This window comes from Heloderma suspectum, chromosome 4, assembly GCF_057233095.1.
Source record: "Heloderma suspectum isolate Gila_16-S chromosome 4, 16-S_ref, whole genome shotgun sequence".
NCBI lineage: Eukaryota > Metazoa > Chordata > Lepidosauria > Squamata > Helodermatidae > Heloderma > Heloderma suspectum.
This window is the reverse complement of record NC_139461.1, coordinates 179,140,127-179,160,054: the sequence shown is the minus strand read 5'-3', so window position 1 is coordinate 179,160,054 and position 19,928 is coordinate 179,140,127. Positions and strand designations below refer to the sequence as shown.

Below are 19,928 nucleotides of genomic sequence, written 5' to 3'. Positions count from 1 at the left end.
TGTCTTACTTTTGGCTCAACGGAGCTCCACAGGGTCCCTGGCTTGGCTTGCATTTGTGGGCTGATCCATGGCTTCCCCCCCCCCGAAGGATTTGCATAAATTTGGGGTGCAATTTGCGTGACTCGTGTAAATTTCAGGCGCTGGTTGCACAAATTGAGGCTGTAATTTGCTCAAATTAAAAATATGGAAAAAATGCAAACTTGCCCAACTTGCTGCAGAGTGAGTCAGGCTCCACAGGATGAAAATGGACCAAAGTCCCGGGGGCTGAATCAATGGAAGCTCATCGAGCTCTACCCCCTGGAGGGATTTCTCTGACATCCCTATGCAGAAGGTCCGAAGTTCAATCCTGGCATCTTCAGGTAGGGCTGCAGTCTATTCCATCAGATGCTGCATGAAGTGTTATGCACAGATGGCAAGTATTTATACATAGGTAAATGTATGCAAAATTAGCTCAGTGATCATTCACAAAAGTAGTAATTGGTACTATCACAATCATCCTAACATTGCTAATTAGCACCAATCAAATGTGTGTGAGTCATCATCTTTCTTTGCTCCTTTTCAGTGTCTTTGTTTCCCCCGGTGGCTGTGGTGTTGATACCATTTTCCACCTGGATACTACCCCTCTTCTTCCAGCCTGGTCATATGGGTTTTCTCTCCCAATGAGTGATCATGCAGGGAATTAGAAAAATATCACAATGCGTCATAGCTAGGAGTGCACGAAAGCCACTTACCTGGTCTCGCAGCTTGCTTCGCGGTGGGGGGGGAGGCGCTTCGCTGCTTCCCCCGAAGTTCAGGCCGGGGAGGAGGCGCCTCGCCTCGCCCGGCCGCGAAATAAAAAGTTAAAAAAAAAAACGCCCCCGTGATAGGCTATGTGACGATTAACGTAGCCTATCACGGCTAGATCTGCAAAGTCAGCCGTGATAGGCTACGTTAATCGTCACGTAGCCTATCACGGGTGACTTTAAAAAAAAAAGAAAAAGCGCGTACGCAAATGGCGGCCCCCATAGGGAGCTGCCATTCGCGTTCCTTATTTGGTCTCTGTAGTCTACGTAAATCTTTACGTAGACTATGGCAAAAATAACTTATTTTCACCGTAGTCTACATAACCTTTACGTAGACTACAGCGACCAAATAAGGAACGTGAATGGCGGCTCCCTATGGGGGCCTCCATTAGCCGTACGCGCTTTTTTTTTTAAAGTCACCCGTGATAGGCTACGTGACGATTGACGTAGCCTATCACGGCTGACTTTGCAAATCTAGCCGTGATAGGCTACGTTAATCGTCACGTAGCCTATCACGGGGGCGTTTTTTTTTTTTTTACTTTTATTGGAATGGCGGTGGCAGCAGCTGGTCGAAAGACCGGCTGCCGCCCCCGCCCCTGACGAAGACCTGACGAACCGCCGCTGGAACCCGCCGCCGGGAGGGACATTCGGGAAAGGTAAGTCCCGTCCCAGGGGGGGGTGCGGGGGGCGGGGGGTGCAGAGAATTTCTCCCCAAAACTACTTCAGGGGGCCGAACATGTTGGAACTCGGCCCCCCAAAGTTTCGGGGAGAAATTCTCCCCAATCCCTAGTCATAGCTGATCTGATATGGCTACCTGATCATGTCAGTGAGGGCAATTGAGAGTGAGAGCAATCAGAAAGATAAACAACTATTTTTCACATGGGGCTCTGAAAATGGGTGACTTCCACAAGAAACTGAGTTTTAGTTCAGCTCTAGCAGCATGCCATGCCTGAGATGAACTATTTTCTTATTGAAAGTTTGGGGATGGGAAGGCTTTCATTAAAGGCACTCCTGTCAGCCATTGAATATTCTTCTACTAGTAATCCCTGCAAAACAAAATCAGTTGGTTGTAGATGACAGTCACACTTTATAGAATGAAATAAGCCAACAGTATCAACAACATCCTAGGCATATAAGTAGAGAGATAAAGAGATAGAGAGATTTTGTTTGTCTTCTTCACACAATGATTTTGTGGTGGAATAATCCCTCCAGTTTGCTTGTTGCTTATTCTAAGTGTCTGGTAGGCAGGTCGTGGCCATCCACATGTTTTGGCCTACAACTCCGATCAGTCCTAACCAGCATAGGCCAATGATGAGGGATGATGGGAGTTGTAGGCCAGAACATCTGGGGGGTCACAAGTTGTCCACCCCTGGTTTAGTGCATGACTGAGTATCACAAGTGAGCCTAGATGTAATGTACTGCCCCACCACACACGCACACACACACACACTGGACAACCAGGGAGTGTAAATTTCAAATGAAAGCATTTGTTTTAATGATGCGATTTTGAATGAGATTTTTATTTTATTTTATTTGCCTTCCAGGGAATTTGGCCGTTGGAAAGTAAATAACTTAGCCGTTGAGAGAAAGAACTTTCTTGGGTCCCCGCTGCCTCTTGCCCCTGAATTTTTCCGAAACATAAGACTACTAGGACGTAGGCCGACTCTTCAGCAGATCACAGAAAACCTTATCAAGAAATATGGGACACACTTTCTACTGTCAGCTACCCTGGGAGGTAAGGTTACTCTTGACAGCCCAGCTATTTAAATTTGACAAGAGGCATAAATTAATTGTGTAAATAATAATAATAATAATAATAATAATAATAATAATAATAATAATAATAATCACTGCTTGTGACAGGAGAGAGCCTCATGCCCTTCTTGTTGCATTTGTGCAGTAATCTCTATTTTGCCTTCTTAAACAAAAAAACAAATTTCTAGTATTTGGGGAGGTTATCAATGGGAAGTCTTCTAATCAGAGGCAAATCAAATGGAAGACAAAATCTATTTATAAGGCTGCAATCCCGTGCACAATTTGGGAATAAGTTATGTAAAGCAGAGTGGGATGTACACATTTATTTATTTAAAATGTTTTTAGACTGCCTTTAGAAGCAAAGCTTCCTTAAGGCACAATCCTATTGAGAGAGTCGCTAGCCTCTGAAATCAGAGGCTACCGACTATCCAATGCCAGGTGGATGGACAACAGAGAAGATCCTCTGCTCTACACCTCATCTGCCCTGCATTTGGGGCTAGATGAGCATTTTCACACATCTACCTGTGGCTTGGGGAAGAGGGAGGGAAGGGGCCTGGAGACTGGATAGGAAACTGTTGAAAACACCTTCCGTGGCCTCCTCCCTTGCCCCGAGAATGCCCCGGTGTCACCCTCTCCACGCTCCATTTACATGCCAGAGATGGTGGCAGTGTGGAAAGAACCATGCCAGCTATGAAGGGGTGGGGGAGGGAGCACGGTTTCTGGAAACGGAGGTCAAACAACTACACTTCCCAGAAACTGAAAAATCCTATGGCTGTCTAGATATTGTCTAGCAGCCATAGGATTGCTCTCCCCAGCAGTTTACAGGGCAACATTGTAAAACTATATAATTTATGTAACCCTTTCATCCAGTATTATTAAGCTTACGAAAACAAGAGAAAAGAGAGAGAAAAACCAAATGTCAAATTCAGTGTGTTGCAAATATTAGATAACAGTATAATCTATATTATAAACAGACTACAAACCCAATATCTATATATTACTATATAGTGTATAAATAAAAATGTAAAGAGAGGTGATGGAGTGGGGGAGAGAAGAATATATTTACAAAGTGAACAACTCAATAAAATTAGAATTGCTTGAACGTTGTCTTCCTTTCCTCTCCATTGAAAAAGAGCCAATTCAAATGTCAACAAAGAACAAATATCAGCTATCCACTGTTGCAAATGAGGACTGGATTTGTCCTTCCAATGCTGTATAGTAATTATCTTAGCCACACCCCATGCTTAAAGTATCGATGACTCTTGACATGAGGGTAGATTCCATATACCAGGGATATAGCCTAAGAGAACAGAATGCACCTTTAACAAACAGTGATCATTGAAAAATCATATTAGCAGTCTTGTGAATATCAGACCACGATGGAACAATTGTAGGATAAGCCCAGACCATATATGTGTTTGGACACTCAAATCACACCTCCAGCAAGGAGGGGTCCATAACCAGCCCTTATTCAACATTCTACAAGGTGTTTAATAAATACTAAATAAATGTTTCAGTTGCATTAACCTCATTTTAAGATCAAAATAGTTTTGTTTCACTGTTTTTAAGCAACCCACCATTGGTTTAAGAGAACAGAATAGTCAAATTCATTATTCCAAAGATCTTGGAGATAATTAATATCAATTGTACTTGTATCTATAAGTTTCTGATGAAGATAAGTTACAAGTTTAGGTATATTTACTAAAAGATCCAAGTCCAATACGAAAAATAAAGTTTCAGAAGCTGCACATGCATCAAGATTCAAGACCAAAAAAGCTTAGATACATAGAATAATAGAATATTAGGGTTGTAAGGGGCCCATAAGACCATCGAGTCCAACATGTTTAAGATGAATAAATTGCCAACAAGTACAACGAGACAGATCAAACTCAGCTTGTAATGCACTGAAGGTTTTAAAAGTGGCATCAGAGAAGATAAGTTGATTGAAGGTGACAATATTATGGGAGGCCTCATCCCCCCCCCCCAATTTACAAGCTACTTTTGAATGATATGATGATGATGATGATGATGATGATGATGATGATGATGATAAAACATTATACTGCCTTTCTGGGCAAAGCCTCCTCAAGGTGGCTTACAAGATAAAATTTTAAAACTATGAAGTACAGCTAACTAAAAATGCAGCAAAAATGCATAAAAAATTGAACAGCAACATTAAAAAAAATCTAAAGGCATCCACTCATTTCAAAGCAGAGTGGAACATCCAGGTCTTTAATGCCCATTTAAAAATCAGTCAGGAAAGGAGCCTATAGTAGAGTATTCCACAAGGATAGGGCCACCACAGAAAAGGCTCTATCATCCCTACCAACCTAATTGATCTTACCAGTGGGCATGTGCAGAGTGCCACGATGGCTGATCTTGGGGTCCAGCAGGTTCATATAGGTGCAGGCAGTCCTTCAAATAACCTGGTCTCTAGCCATTCAGGGCTTTAAAGGTGATTACTAGGACTTTAAACTGGACCAGAAAACACACAGGCAAACAGTGTAGCTAGTAAATAATCAGTGTTATATGCTGTGATCGCCTAGCGCCTGCAGACAACTGGGCAGCTGCATCCTGCATCAGCTAAATCTTGCCAACTGCCTTTAAAGGCAGCCCCACTTAGAGCATGTTATAGTAGTCTAGTCTGGATGTTAGCCGTGCATGGATGACTGTAGGAAGGTCTGGTTTCTCCACGTAGAGACACAGCTGGTGAATCAGTCAAAGCTGATAACCAATGCCACTTGCATCTCTATAGATAGCACCGGTCCAGGAGAACCCCCAGGCTGTGCACTTGGTCCTTTGAAGAAGTGCAACCCTATCCAACACCAGTCTCACACCTCCATCCAGATAGGTAGGTTTCCCCACTCACAGTACTTCCATTTAGCCTAGATTAACTTCATTTGTTTGCCCTCATCTATCTCAAAACTGCCTCCAGACATGTCTTTAGGGTTTCCATAGCCTCCCTGGGGCTAGTCTGAGGAAATGAGAGGTAGGGATGTGTGTCATCCATATACCGAAGATACTTTAACCCATACCTCCAGATGACTTTCCCCAGTGGCTTCATGTCGTTGTTAAAAATGGGACAAGATAGAACCCTGAGACACTCCAAAGATGAATAGACATGGTTCAGATCAGGAGTCCCGCAACACCACCACCTCCAGGCTGTATCCCCCCAGATTAGACTGGAGCAATGGAAAAAGATGCCCCGATTTCCTGCTCCAGCTAGTTGACCCAGTCCAGAAGGATACCATGGTCAGTGACATTGAAGGCTGAGAGGTATAGACTCTCCTCATTCATTTCCTGGAATAAGTAATTCATTAGGATGACCAAAGCTAAAACCAGTCCAGAAACCATATTAAAATGGATCCAAATAATCAGTATTATCCAAGATCCTCTAGAGTTGAGAAGCCACACTTTTTCCAGTAATTTACTCAGTAATAATATATTAGATATTGGATGAGAATTTTCCAAAATCAGGGGATCCAAATTTAGCTTGACACAAACAAACAACAAACAAGCCTGCCCCCCAAAGGTTTAATGCCTGTCTTCTTAAGTGTAGGGGAAACCATACTGTCCCTCAGAAAGACATTAACCACCTCTGAGGTCCAGATGGGCAGCCCAATTCTGGCAGATTATAATAGCCAAGAAGACCATGGATCTAAAGGATAGGTGGTGGGTCTCAAACCACCAAGTAACTTGTCCACATCATCAGGCTGCAGAAGCTCAAACCTAACCAAAACAACATGATGAGATGGAATCCTGGCAGCATCTATATCCCTGATTTTGTCAAAACAATGACATCCAAGTCAGCAGAAATGCAAGCCATTTTATCTGCAAAATGTAATGCAAACTGACCATGGCAAAACTATGAGGGCTTCATTTGATCTCCCGATCCTAGAGAAAGTAGGCATGTCATTGAAAAAGCTCTGCTGGCCAACCCTGTGTGCGGTGCAACTGTAATGGTGGTAGAGAAGGCTGCCATCACTGCCACAGAATAAGTCCTGCAGTGCTTTCTTATATGTTTTCATTAGTGCCTCTGAGAACCCTTTGGCTGAAGAGCAGGATAAGAAACGTCTCTAAGTAACTGAATAAATAATAGCGAAAGGAACACCTGTGTTTAGAGCTAATGCACTTCTGAATATATTTCTACAATGTACGTATTGTTACTATGCATTTTCCCATTGAGAAAAGCATTTGGGGGCACATTTTCTAAATGCATGCACTCTTTGTGCATACATTTCCATTGTATGGGGCTTTTCGGGCTTTTCTGGCATGCATCTCCCCCCCCCCCCGCCCACCAAAAGAAAAAAGAAAAAAGCTAATTCCAAACCTCAGAAAGGTATGGATTTTCTCTGTGAGATGTTTTATATCCCATGTTTAGATTTAAGAAGCGCAAATTGGGTATTCCCACACTAAAATGTAAATCCAACACATTTCTCACCCATCTGTCACTTCTTGCCCATATGAATGTGTTACAGATTTCTTGGGTTTGCATTTTAGTGCAGGAATACCCAGTTCACATGTCTTAAATCTAAACATGGGATGGAATGCATCTTGCTGACCAAAAAAAAAAAGTACGTTTCTGAAGATTGCAATGAATTTTGCATATATGCCAAAAACCCTGTTTTGTTTTTAAATCCATATATTGGAAATGTGTGAGCAAACAATGCATACATTAAAAAATGTGCTCCAAAATGCTTTTCTCAATGGGAAAATGCATATTAAAATACATACTTTTAAGAAATGTGTACAAATAATGCATACATTTTGAAAAACATCCATGGAAATTTCCATGTGGGGCAAAACCACGTTTGCAATCTGATGTGAACCCAGGTCAGAATGAGCTTGGAGGTGGAAAACAAGAACCTTGATGGATTTACTGCTCCCTAATACTAGTCCTGGGGGACATAGAACAGAGAAGGGCTGCTGCTGCCCTCATGCCCTATTTCTGGACTCTGCAGTGGCATCTGGCTTTGCAAACTAGTTGCTAGACTGGATGGATCCATGGCTTCATCTAGGGATGTCATGAGTGCCCATGTAGGGGGTGGAGTCCGTCGGACTCTCCCCCGCTCAGCCCCCCGGATGTGGCTTGCCGAGCTCCCATCCACCGAGCTGCATGAGCCTCTGGGACTTACCAGTCCTGCCTGCGAGCATCCGCAGCCATCCATCCTCTGTGCGAACTGCCGTTATACATAAAAATGGTGACTTGCTATTTTCCATAAATTAAATCTTGTGCACAATGGCTGGCACTTTCCGGCCAGGCATTGTGCACAGGATTTAATTTACAAAAAATAGTGAGTCACTCTTTCTATGTATGATGGCTATTCATACAGAGGACAGGCGGCTACGGGCACATTGCTCAGTGGGTGGAGGTGACAGTCCTTTCTCCCCCTCCCACCCCAGCTACCATGAAGGCAGCGCCTTGATGGGAGGAGGATGACGAGAGTAGGAATGTGAGAACCCATCCCAGCTTGGGTTCTATGGGCACCAGCTGAGCTCTCCCCCGCACTCGCTGGCCCTCCAGGCTGCCGTTGAGCCCCTGCTCTGTGCTCATTAAGCAGCCCTCAACTTATCCGGGCCTGTTTGTCCCTGTCCTGATCGCCATGTTTTTAAAAAACATGGTGATTGGCAGCACTTCCCATAGACTTATATGCAAAAAGTGCTGTGGATCACCCATATACCCTAGTTTCACAGTGCTATTTTGCATATAAGTCTACGGACAAGAGCTGCCAATCGCCATGTTTTTTAAAAACATGGTGACTGGGACAGAGACAAACAGGCCCGGGTAAGTTTCAGGCTGCTTACTGATCACAGAGGGGGGGCTCGACTGCAGCCTGGAGGGCCAGCGAGTGTGGAGGAGCTTGGCGGGCACAGCTTGGGGGGTGCGGGCACCAGTGGTCTGACAGATTTGTGGACCTTAAGAGGTGCCCGCGCCATCCCTAGATGAGAGGAGCTTCCATCTCATCCTCCTCCCATCAAGGCACTGCCTTTGTCGCAGCCAGGGGGGGAGGGGGAGAAAAGGGCATTGCCCCTTTCTTCCCCTCCTATACTGGGCCAACTGCTGTGGGGGCGGGGCAGCACCTTGATGGGAGGATGAGGATGAGAGGGGCTTCCCTCTCATCTTACCGTCAAGGCACAGCCTTCAGAGTAGCCAGGGTGGGAGGGGGAGAAAGGATTGTCGCCCCACCCACCAAGCTGCACACCTGCAGCCACCCATCGTCTGTGTGACTAACCATCATATGTGGAAATGGCAACTCACTATTTTTTGTAAATTAAGTTTTATTATGCACAATGGCCAGACGGAAAGTGCCAGCCATTGTGCGCAAGATTGAATTCATGGAAAATAGCAAGTCACCATAATGGTCACTCGCACGGAGGCTGCAAGCACTCGCAGACAGCTCGTGTCGTGTAGCTGGGCAGGTGGGGGCGGGGTGAGCACAGAGGCTCGACAAACAGGACCAGGCCATGCGAGTGGGGGCAGCAGCTCGTCAAGCCTCCAGCTAACCCAGAGTGAGGTTTGTCCATCCCTAGTTTCATCCAACAAGGTTCTTCATACTCTCGACAATGTCCTCTTTCTTATAGCTATTTAGGTTTTATCCTGCACGTGTCTGGAGCATTATTATACTTGAGTCAGGGATCAATCAATGACTGTAATGGATGGTTCTTGGAAGGACATCCAGCTAGCAAGCCTTTCGAGCTGCTGTGGAGTACACATTTCTTCCTGCAACCATGGCCACAGGGAGATAAAAAAATATTCACGATAGTGCAGATATAGCTCTAGCCATATGGCTCCCATTAGCATTAATGGAAATGGCCTACCTAAATCCTAACATGCTGTTTTGAAAAATGATGCCATTGTGTGAAACATTTTTTTTTGGGGGGAATGGAGGGACGGGGATACCATCACTTTGATAATAGATGGGGTGGTCAGGGGAAACAATCCAGCAGGGAGTTCTAAAGAGGAAGGAGTAGGAATTATACAGCAGGCACGATAATTAGTGCTCAGAATTGCCCACCACCAAAAAGTGACAATTGAGCAAAACTGTTTTATCCCTTGGTGGGTGATTATATTAAAGATAATTCCTGTGATTGTGCAGCCTTCCCACTGGACAATCTTGTCAAACACCTTTGATTTATGTAAAGAATGGCTTTCCTTTAATTCATTTTCTGAAAGTGAAGCCTCAACTGTATATTAAGGAACTGACAGTCACTCCTTTCTCCTCTGGCAGGTGCATGAGCTTCATAACAGCACTGGTTTTGTAAAGGTCCCTTCCAGATATAGCTTCCTTTTGTCATTTAAGATAACCATACCTTAAGCCCCATCATAACTTCTTTTCTTTTCTTTTCTTTTTTTCTTTTCTTTCTTTCTTTCTTTCTTTCTTTTTTTTCTTTTTTCTTTTTTGGTAGGAAAGCAGCAAATAGATCAAAATCCCACTGAAGTGAAAGCTCACCAAAAATATATACATCTGTGTTCCCAGCATGCCATGACTGTCAGTTCAATTGTATAAAACTTACAAGATTTTTGTAAAATGCTGATAAAAAAGACTAAAAAACAGTTACGTTGTCAGCTACAGAGTAAAAATATGTTGTGTCAGAAACTGTCCATTCTGAATTGGTGTGTACTAGCTCTCTGATTGAAAATGGTACCTCTGATCCATAGCACTAAAGTGAAGATTACGACCCTCAGAAGTTTTAATGAATTTATGTTGATTCACACTGGGACAAAGACTATCTCAAAAGTAGGCATTTTAATGGGAATATATCCACAGCTATGCTGCATAGTTCTGGAATTGCCATGAAGTCCCCCCACCCACTCACCTCTCCAATTCATATCGTAACACAATCCTTCAGGGTTGGCTCCAAGGCTGAGGAGGCCCATGGCAAAATGTCATCCTTTGGACCATCACCATTGGTGGCCCCTTCTGAATCTTGATGCCTACCAAAGCCCGGTTTTATGTTTAATTCTTCCATCCCCCCACCCCCATCCAACACCCCAGAAGTTAAATCTTCCCAGAGCATTGTGGGGAAGAACACATGACTGTCACCATACCTCTGGACAGTGGCCATTTTCTCCCATGCAGAATAGTTCAGAATGACTTAACATCTGGGGCATTGCAGGCAAATCCAAGATGGCAACTGGAAACTGATCATCACCAGAGCACCAGGGTGGAGGTTAAAGAGGGGTGGGAGTAATAAAATGGGGGCAAAGGCCAGGATGGGCCCTCTAATGGCACTTGGACCCCAGCAGCTGTCTGACAATCCATCATGGTGGCACTGGGCCTGCAATCCCCTGAAACTACTCCATCTGGTAACACTGCAAATGGCCATGTACAGAGAAATTCTGCTTTTAAAGTGGAATGTGTTAATTTCTCATTTTATCCCATTAGGACCTTTTTCAGAAGGTCAACGTGTAATTGATGTGAATATTGACAGGAAATGCAATATTGATAGGGTGGCCACTTATGCATTACCCCAAAAGAGGACAAAAGATTATACAAATTTGCATATCGTTTGCATATATGCAAATGCATATGTGTGACGGTTTGAGGCCTACAGAGGGAAGTACAAGAATACAGACCAGGCCTACAGGCCTGGGGGTTTTTTTGTTGGGAGGGAGGGGGTATCCCTGAGAGGAGTAGTTTCATTTTCCAGGTTAGGTTTCATCTTCCTGAGTTAAGTTTCAGTTCTTCATGTTTGAAACAGTACTTTCTATTTTGGGGAATAAAAAGGGAAAGAGAGCCAGGGAAGAGAGAAGAAGACCAGAGCATGATGAGAGCACAAGAAGAAGCAGCCTGGAAAAATCTAAGTGTGGCTAGGGTAGAGGAACGTGCATTTTTGCAAGCTTTCTTTTCTCTTAATGCTTTCTGTGTCACTTAGCTCTGTTCTATAAATACCTGTAGTTGTAATTTGCTTGCTTTAATTTACCAGTAAACTGTTGTGCTTAAAACCCAAGTGTCTGAAGTGCCAACCACCCCACATCTGTAGCCTAAACCCCACTTTAATGGGAAGGGAAACTTTAAAAGAAGGAAGGTAGGACTCTTAATAAAGCTTGACTTTAGTAGCAATTAATTTCCTCAGCACCGAACAGGCAGGACAGCCCCTCCACCAGCAGGATGATGGACAGTGTGGTATGAAGGGAGGCCCAGGTGTGCAGTTAGGCTGTCACAAACAGCAGGGAGGGGAAGGCGATTGATGCAGCCCATCGGCGTGTGCAAGGGAGGGGGAGGGACAGCATTGCATGCAAATTTCAGAGGAGGATTCACTATGCTTGAGCCACATTTGCATTATTCATGAGTCCCTCTGTGGCGAAGGAACTGAGGAGCAAAAAAGTGAAAGGAGCAGGACTACAAGTGCCCATGGAGACATGGGCGTTATGCTAGTTTAGAAATAGTATGTATAATTTAGAAATCTAATACATCTCACTATATTGGAGAAGACTGACCACGTGACCTGTGTGCCTGCTCAGTTTGTTTTCCAGGTGCTAAGTGGTAGAGGACAATTTCAATTTTCAAAATAGAAGATGCCTAGCCACCCTAAATATTCACGCGACTCGGCCCTAAAGCTCCTGCAGCCTATTGGTGGTGCCTGACACACTGTTTAGCATTTGTTGATATTTACACATAGATGCTAATAGAGATGTTTCTTTTTCAGTGTTAGAAATATCGAGGAGAACATGGGGGCGGGGGGAGATCAGATCTAACACAATCTGTCAACCAGAACATTTAACAAAATACATACACAAGGAATGTCATGTATGCAAGGAATCCACATTACAATGGCATATATCCCTAAAAAAACCCAAAACAAACAGTAAAAAAACCTAAACATAAAACCTCAGTATTGGAATTAGGGATGTACGAAAGTCACTTACCTTTTCGAAAGGTGACATTCGCAGTGGGGGGGAGGCGCTCCATCCCTTCCCCCAAAATTCTCACCTGCCTGCTTCGCTCTGCAGAGCCACCGTCCAGGGCCACCCGCAGCTAGACATCCAGCCGTTGGGCAGCCTGCCCAGGGACGCAAATGGTGGCTGCCATAGCCGCCGGCATTTGCGCCCCTGTCTTCTGCTGTGATAGGCTACATAAATATTTACGTAGCCTATTACAGTGAAAAAGGGAACGCAAATGGCGGCGGCTACAGCGGCCGCCATTTGCGTTCCTTTTTTTTTCTTCCCCATAATAGGCTACGCAAATATTTACATAGCCTATCACGGTTGAAGACAGGGGCACAAATGGCATCCTTGCATTAGCTGTGATAGGCTATGTAAGTATTTACGTAGCCTATCACGATAATAATGAAGAAGTGAATGGCGGCCGCAGATGCGGCCACCATTCGCAAAGCAGCGCAAACGACAGCAGGTAAGTGCTCCGTTTCATGTGCCTTTTGCAGGGCGGGGGGCGGGGGGCTTTGTTCCACCATGGATTTCAGGGGGCTGAATGCACTGGCATTCGGCATCACCGAGATCCGTGGCGGAATTCTCTGACATCCCTAATCGGAATATGTGGAAATGTATAGAAAATAAACCACATAGAATTCAGTGGAAATTACTTCTGAGTTAACATGATCATATAATTTACTTTTGAGTTAGTATACACAGAATTGACCTATACATCGATGAACTTCTATTATTATGTCTTTTTATCACAATCTAACACAATCTGTCAAACAGAACATTTATCAAAATACATACATAAGGAATGTCATGTATGCAAGGAATCCACATTACAATGGCATATATCCCTAAAAAAACCAAAAGAAACAAGCAAAAAAACTAAACATAAGACCTCAGTATTGGAATTAGGGATGTATGAAAGTCACTTACCTTTTCGAAAGGTGACATTCGCAGTGGGGGGGAGGCGCACTATCCCTCCACCCAAAATTCTCACCTGCCTGCTTCGCTCCACAGAGCCACCAGCCGGGGCCGCCCGCAGCCAGACATCCAGCCGTTGGGCAGCCTGCACAGGGACGCAAATGGCGACCGCCATAGCCGCCGCCATTTGCGCCCCTGTCTAATGCTGTGATAGGCTTAGGGATGGGGGAGAATTTCTCCCCGAAACTTCGGGGGGCCGAGTGCCAATGCATTCGGTCCTCTGAAGGTTGTTTGGGGAGAAATTCTCCCCCCCCCCCGGGATGGGACTTACCTTTCACAAATGTCCCTCCCGGCGGCGGGTCCCGGCGGCAGTTCGGCAGGACTTCGTTAGGGGCGGGGGCGGCAGCCGGTCTTTCGATCGGCTGCCTCCACCGCCATTACAAGAAAAGTAAAAAAAAAAAAAAACGCCCCTGTGATAGGCTACGTAACGATTAATGTAGCCTATCACGGTTAGATTTGCGAAGTCAGCCGTGATAGGCTATGTTAATCGTCACGTAGCCTATCACAGGTGACTTTAAAAAAAAAAAGTGTGTACGGCTAATGGTGGCCCCCATAGGGAGCCGCCATTTGCGTTCCTTATTTGGTCCCTGTAGTCTACGTAAAGATTTAGGTAGACTACGGCGAAAATAAGGGCAACGCAAATAGTTGCTCGCGAAGCAAGCTGCGAGACCAGGTAAGTGACTTTTGTACACTCCTAGATAGGCTACGTAAATATTTACGTAGCCTATTACGGCGAAAAAAGGAATGCAAATTGCAGCGGCTACAGCTGCTGCCATTTGCGTTCCTTTTTTTTCCCGTAATAGACTATGTAAATATTTACATAGCCTACATAGCCTATCACGGCTGAAGACAGGGGCACAAATGGCGTCCCTGCGTTAGCCGTGATAGGCTATGTAAGTCTTTTTATTAATACTCTCATATTTGTATGTCGTTATTGAAAGTTTTTAATTTTCCCTATCAAGCATAATTAGCTCCCAGATAATATCATGGTCTGGATGTTGGAGTTTACATTATTATAGACTGGGCTGCTTCTGAAGTCTTAGTAGCTGGTATTGCACCAGCTAGAGATGAAATAAGTACATTCCCAGAAATTTCTCTCAGATAATTTTGCTGTCAAAATTTTATTACATGCATGACCTGTCTTTCCTCACTAGGATGCAAGGCAGTATGCCACCCTATTGAGGCATTAAAAAAATCTCTTACCTGGACATGCTAACATTGCATGTAGGGATGGCACAGGCTCCCGATTCTGTCCGGGAATCTGGCAGACCTGCTCTTGCCTGCTCCCCTGAGCCCCGCTCACCAAGCCCCTGCCCCTGCTCATGCCCTGTCCATGCTCAGCGAATGGCCTGCACTCACCCCGGCAGCCTTGTTGAGCTTCGCGGTCACCATTTTCTGAGAAATAAAATGGCAATTGTGAACACATGCAAATTTTTGCACACGTGAAAATGCGCATTTTGGGGAATGTGCATATTTACGTATGCACAAAAATGCATACTTTACGAAAAATGCACATTCCCATACACACACTAATGTGTGCCTTCACAATAATGCGCATTTCATACATAATATGCACATTTGCAAAAATGTGCATTTTCGTGCATACAAAAACATGTATATTTTTGCAATCGCCATTTTATATTTTTTTAGAAATGGTGACCGCGGAGCTCGACGAGGCCGCTGGGGTGAATGCAGGCTGCTTGCTGAGAGTGGGAGGGGCTCGAGTGTGGTCCAGGGACCAGTGAGTGGGGGCAGGGGCTGGGCAGGAGTCTGGGGGACCCAGACGGGGGTGAGTTCGCACATCCCTAAGTGTATGTGTTACATCCCTCACCACAGACATCTGCAGAAGGAAGCCTATGCAGATATGGCTGTATCCCGTGCTTTTGGGGTTCCAGATTGCATGGAGGTCTACATGTGTACAGCTGTATGTGCATAGGCCCGCTCCTTGCAGACATTTGCACTGTATGCATGGACATGTGGTGTGGGGCTATGCAACACATACAATGTTGGATGCATTGCTACATGTGTGGAAACTATGGAATTCGCTACCACAGGATGTAGTGATGGCCACCAATTTGGATGGCTTTAAAAAGGGGCTGGACAAATTCATGGAGAAGGGTATCAATGGCTACTAATCCTTATGGCTGTGTGCTACCTCCAGTACCAGAGGCATTGAGCCTGTGTACACCAGTTGATGGGGAACATGAGTAGGAGGGTGCTGTTATGCTCATCTCCTGCTTGTGGGTTCCCAGTTGACAGCTGGTTGGCCACTGTGTGAACAGAATGCTGGACTAGATGGACCTTTGGCCTGATCCAGCATGGCTCTTCTTATGTTCTTATGTCCTACTCCTGTCTTAAGGTAAGAGATTGTTTGAACACCTCAGTACAACTTACATGTGATTTGCATGTGGTCTCCCATCAAGATACAGATGATATCCAGAACTCCTTAAATTTAGCAAGACTGTAGCATCGTATGCCTTCGAGACTAGGGATGTAAAAGAATTTTGTTTAAGTTTGCAAATCATCTGAACATGCTCTGTTCACAGCCCCAAATGTGAATGCAAGCAAGAACACATGTCCTCCAAAAATGTTTGCAAATTCCCAAACCTGCATTCACATTAGGAAAATGCACATTTTGGGGGAAAAAATGAATTCTTTCTTTACTCTATGGGGAAGAAGTTGCGTTTCAGTGCATTCTTTTAAAAATATGTGTACTTCTCCCATTCAAACAAAAAGAAAAGAAAGAATGTAATTGAACACAGGATACGAATTGAACCAAGCTTCAAGGTGGAGTTTGGAGAATCTCAGTGATCATGAACATCACTTGTTCATGCATTCTGACTTCAGAACATAGTCCTGGGATCAAGGGTCTGGAATATATCTGGGTCCTTGATCAAGAGATTCCAACAAGTCTTAAGTGCTCAGTTTTAAATGCTGAGAAAAGGGGCACATTCAGAACACAAAACTGAGTTTTGAATGCCACATTTTGCATGCAGAATGTGAATGGTACATTTCGAAAGGTTGGGAAATCTTAATTTCAGCTCTAGTATCAGCCAAATGGGAATATTTGGAAGTCATGCTGTAGTATTCAGCTCATATCTAGTACAGAACAGCAGCTACCATACACAGTGGTATTCAGTCATATTCCCACCGAATATTCCCATATTCAGTCATATTGCCCCATTGATGCCTCAGGTGAGCACATATACTGAGCATCTGAATCTATAGTTCTCTTGTGCTGGAGAGGATGGCTCTCACAAGAGTCAGATAATCTAAACGTGATTTAGCAATAGTATCCCCATGACAATGCAGCTTGCCCCCTTTTGTCCATGCTCTTGAGGATTGGCTCTTTGCAGTGGTCCACACAGCACAGGTGCTCTGGGGCCAACCAAGGCCCCACACCACATTTTGCATGGGGTGGGAGGAGGGAGGAATTCTGCTCAAGTAACATGAGATTCTCCAGTCCACACATAGGAGCCCATGCTGTGAGTTCTCCCAGCGCCAGCATTAACTTTCAGAAAATTGGCATGGAACACTGGCACAGAAAAGAGACATAGGTCCCAGGTTTCTCATGTTATCCCAGTAGAGCCTGAAGAAGTGCTGCTGCATCTTGTACACCACTGAAGTAATGTAAGAATGAGTGATGCCTACAGGAATCTGCCTTTTCTGGATTCCACTTGAAATACTGAGGTACACTTTACGAGAATTCTGGAATTCAGGATTCTTTCAGAGTTATGCTCTCAGGTTTTTGCAATACAATTTCAAGAAGATAACTATCTGGGATTTTCTCAGTTCAAAGGATGATTGTACCACTGAGCTATGGGCTGAGCTCTCCCAAAATGTACAAGAGGCTCCCTGTTCATTTTAGTGACAAAACACATCTGTACATCGATTCATTCCCATGAAGTCCATGTGGAGTTGCTTGTAGAGCTTACAGTGGGGGCAGTGTTTACAAAGACCAAGGGTTGGTGTGCCATTGTCACAGCTACCACTCATCGTAATGGGATACAGTTGTATCATACAGTTCCCCCACCCCAGATGTCAGGGTTGCCTCTGAGCATATAGAGTGTCAGAGTAGCTCAGATTCTGAGGAAGAGCTGCAACATGTGGGGGAGGAACTTTCTCAGGCTTCAGAGGCACAGCTGCCCAGAGAGCCCCCCCCCTTCACACATCCCTGGGAGTGATAGCGAACAGGGGGAGGTGAGGGAAGAACAACCTGAACTCTTAGACGCAAGACACAGATGCAGGCACAAGCGGGAAATCGCAGGGGTTGAGCTTGGGCGCTCTGTCCAATTGGCTTGGCATCAACAGCTGTGCCTGGAAGTGTCACGGGAGAGGGGGAGCTCTTCCCCTCACCCCTTAAGTTAAGAGAGCTTGTCGTCTTTTTCCCAAACAGAGATCAACTTTTGTAGTTTCCCTTTGAACTCCCTGAAGGCTGTTTCTTTTGTAATCTGTGAGACTCTAGAAATTTGCATCTGTATGCCTTGTTAGGGTAAATGGAATTAAAGCCTTGGAAATGCAGCTTCTGGTCTGAGTGTTGATTTGGCTCTTGGAGTTCTCAGCTGGGCAAAAAGGGAATCCTGACACCAGCTTGTGAGGAAGGAATGTGGAAGTAGAAATATCCATGCGGCCAATAAGTCATCAGTCTGGCTGATATATTTTGCCTAGCTGATTTCTCAAAATAGGACATCATCCTCTATACGACATCTCATAGCAGTGCTGCATGATATTTATAGGAATGTTGGAGGATTCTGTTTGTGGGGTAAAGGATGAAGGATTTTTTCCAGCTTGGCCCTGCAGATTTTGTTCTGTTTTCCCCTGCTGGGCCGACTCATTCAGTAGCGAGTTGAGCCAATATGCAGGTTCCATTGGTTTGGGGGTTGCTGTTGTTGTTTTTATGGCATCAATTTGTGCATTTTCCCTCCAGGATCTGGCATTTATGCAAACTGTGATTTGTGCAAATTGTGATTTGAGCAAGGGGGGGTTGACAGGTCAGGAAAAGGGGACCAGATCATCCACTTAGCGGATCTTATTTCACAGTTCTCAGAAGAGAATGGAGGCTAGATCTGTATTAAAAGCACTTGCTTGAGACCTGGGAAAATGTGGTCTGGAAGCAGGGCAGCCACAAATGTCTGTTCAACACTTCAGACCCTGGGAATCAGTTTGCTAAGTGGCCAATCTGGTCCCCTTTTCCTGACCTGTCCCCCCACCCAACAAATTGCTCAAATCACAGTTTGCACAAATCACAATTTGCACCAATGCTATTTGCACAAATCACAATTTGCACAAATTGCAATTTGTGAGAATGGGAGAACCCTGCGGGGACGGGACAAAAATTTCCTGGAAACAGAGAAAAAAAACACCCAATTCACTTCACCCCTGCTTACCAGAAAGGACATGCTGTGAAAATCCGTCGGGCTTGAACAGAACAGATTTCCCAGTGATGGACATCCCTAGATATTTATTTATATATTCATTCATTCATTTCATTTCATTTCATTTCTGTGTTGCCCAATAGCCAAAACTCTCTTAGGGCGCAATCCTATCGGGTTAGGCAGCCACCTCCGAACTCAGAGGGGACCACCTATCCAATGCAGAGCAGGAGAGGCGTGGAGGGGATTGTCCCCTCCGCACTTCGGCTGCCCTGTATTTGTGGCTAGACAGCCATTATCAACTATCTAGCTGTGGGAAGGCAGAACAGGGGAAGCAACTGCCAGATGACAAGTTGGATGTGTTGTACCGGCATTTCTGCCTTTCCCATCCCAGAATGCCCCCAGGAATGCCCCGTTTTTGCCGCTCTGCACTCTTCTTCCAAGCACGGAGTGCGGAGCCATTCTGCACTGCCTACAAGGCAGCACACGGGGTGGGGTGGAGGTCAGTTCTGGGAAACCGATATATCCTATGACCATCTAGCTACTGACTAGCAGCCATAGGATTGTTCCCTTAAACTTAAAAATGAAGATGTGTGTTCCTTTCATTTCTAATAAGAAGAGAAACTTGGAAGCCAGGCTTTTAAAAAATGTCAGCAGAAGGGGAAAAATACCTTGAGGCAGAAAACAGCTCCAAGTGTTTTAATCATAGAAACATCTATTATTACACATTATAAAAATACATGTTCCCAAGCCATATTTATGTATATTTCGCTAAAGCTATTACAGCATTACTCTAATGCCTGTTATACATGATCTTGTTATTTGCATTTCTATTTAAATAATTTGTGAAGTTGCTCCTAAGGCCCATGTGGATTTAATTCATTATTGCAGCCTGCAATTTCCTAACTATTATGTAACCTCCTCCTTGTTGAAGTGGCCACAATGGAAGTCTAAAGCCCTGTTAGTTTAAAGAACAACTCCAAAACAGCAACTCCCTGTTTTTGTAGGTGCCTTTGAGAGACAGCAGGGTGAAGACCTTATCCAAATGAAGTCCTTAAACTGAAAAATATACATCCAAGAACATGCATGCATGCGCGCGCACACACACACACACACATAGTATATGTGGAGAATTTAATACTGACTAGGGTT

At 44.6% G+C, this 19,928-nt stretch overlaps 1 protein-coding gene across 1 annotated transcript in view; it reads left to right on the top strand.

Moving 5' to 3' along the window:
- Positions 1 to 19,928, top strand: part of BRINP3 (BMP/retinoic acid inducible neural specific 3) — a 440,239-nt gene that overhangs the window by 242,155 nt on the left and 178,156 nt on the right. Inside the window, exon 3 of the mRNA XM_084848196.1 lies at positions 2,327 to 2,517. Coding sequence (XP_084704322.1) covers positions 2,327 to 2,517 — 191 coding nt within the window. The remainder of the gene's footprint in view (positions 1 to 2,326; positions 2,518 to 19,928) is intronic.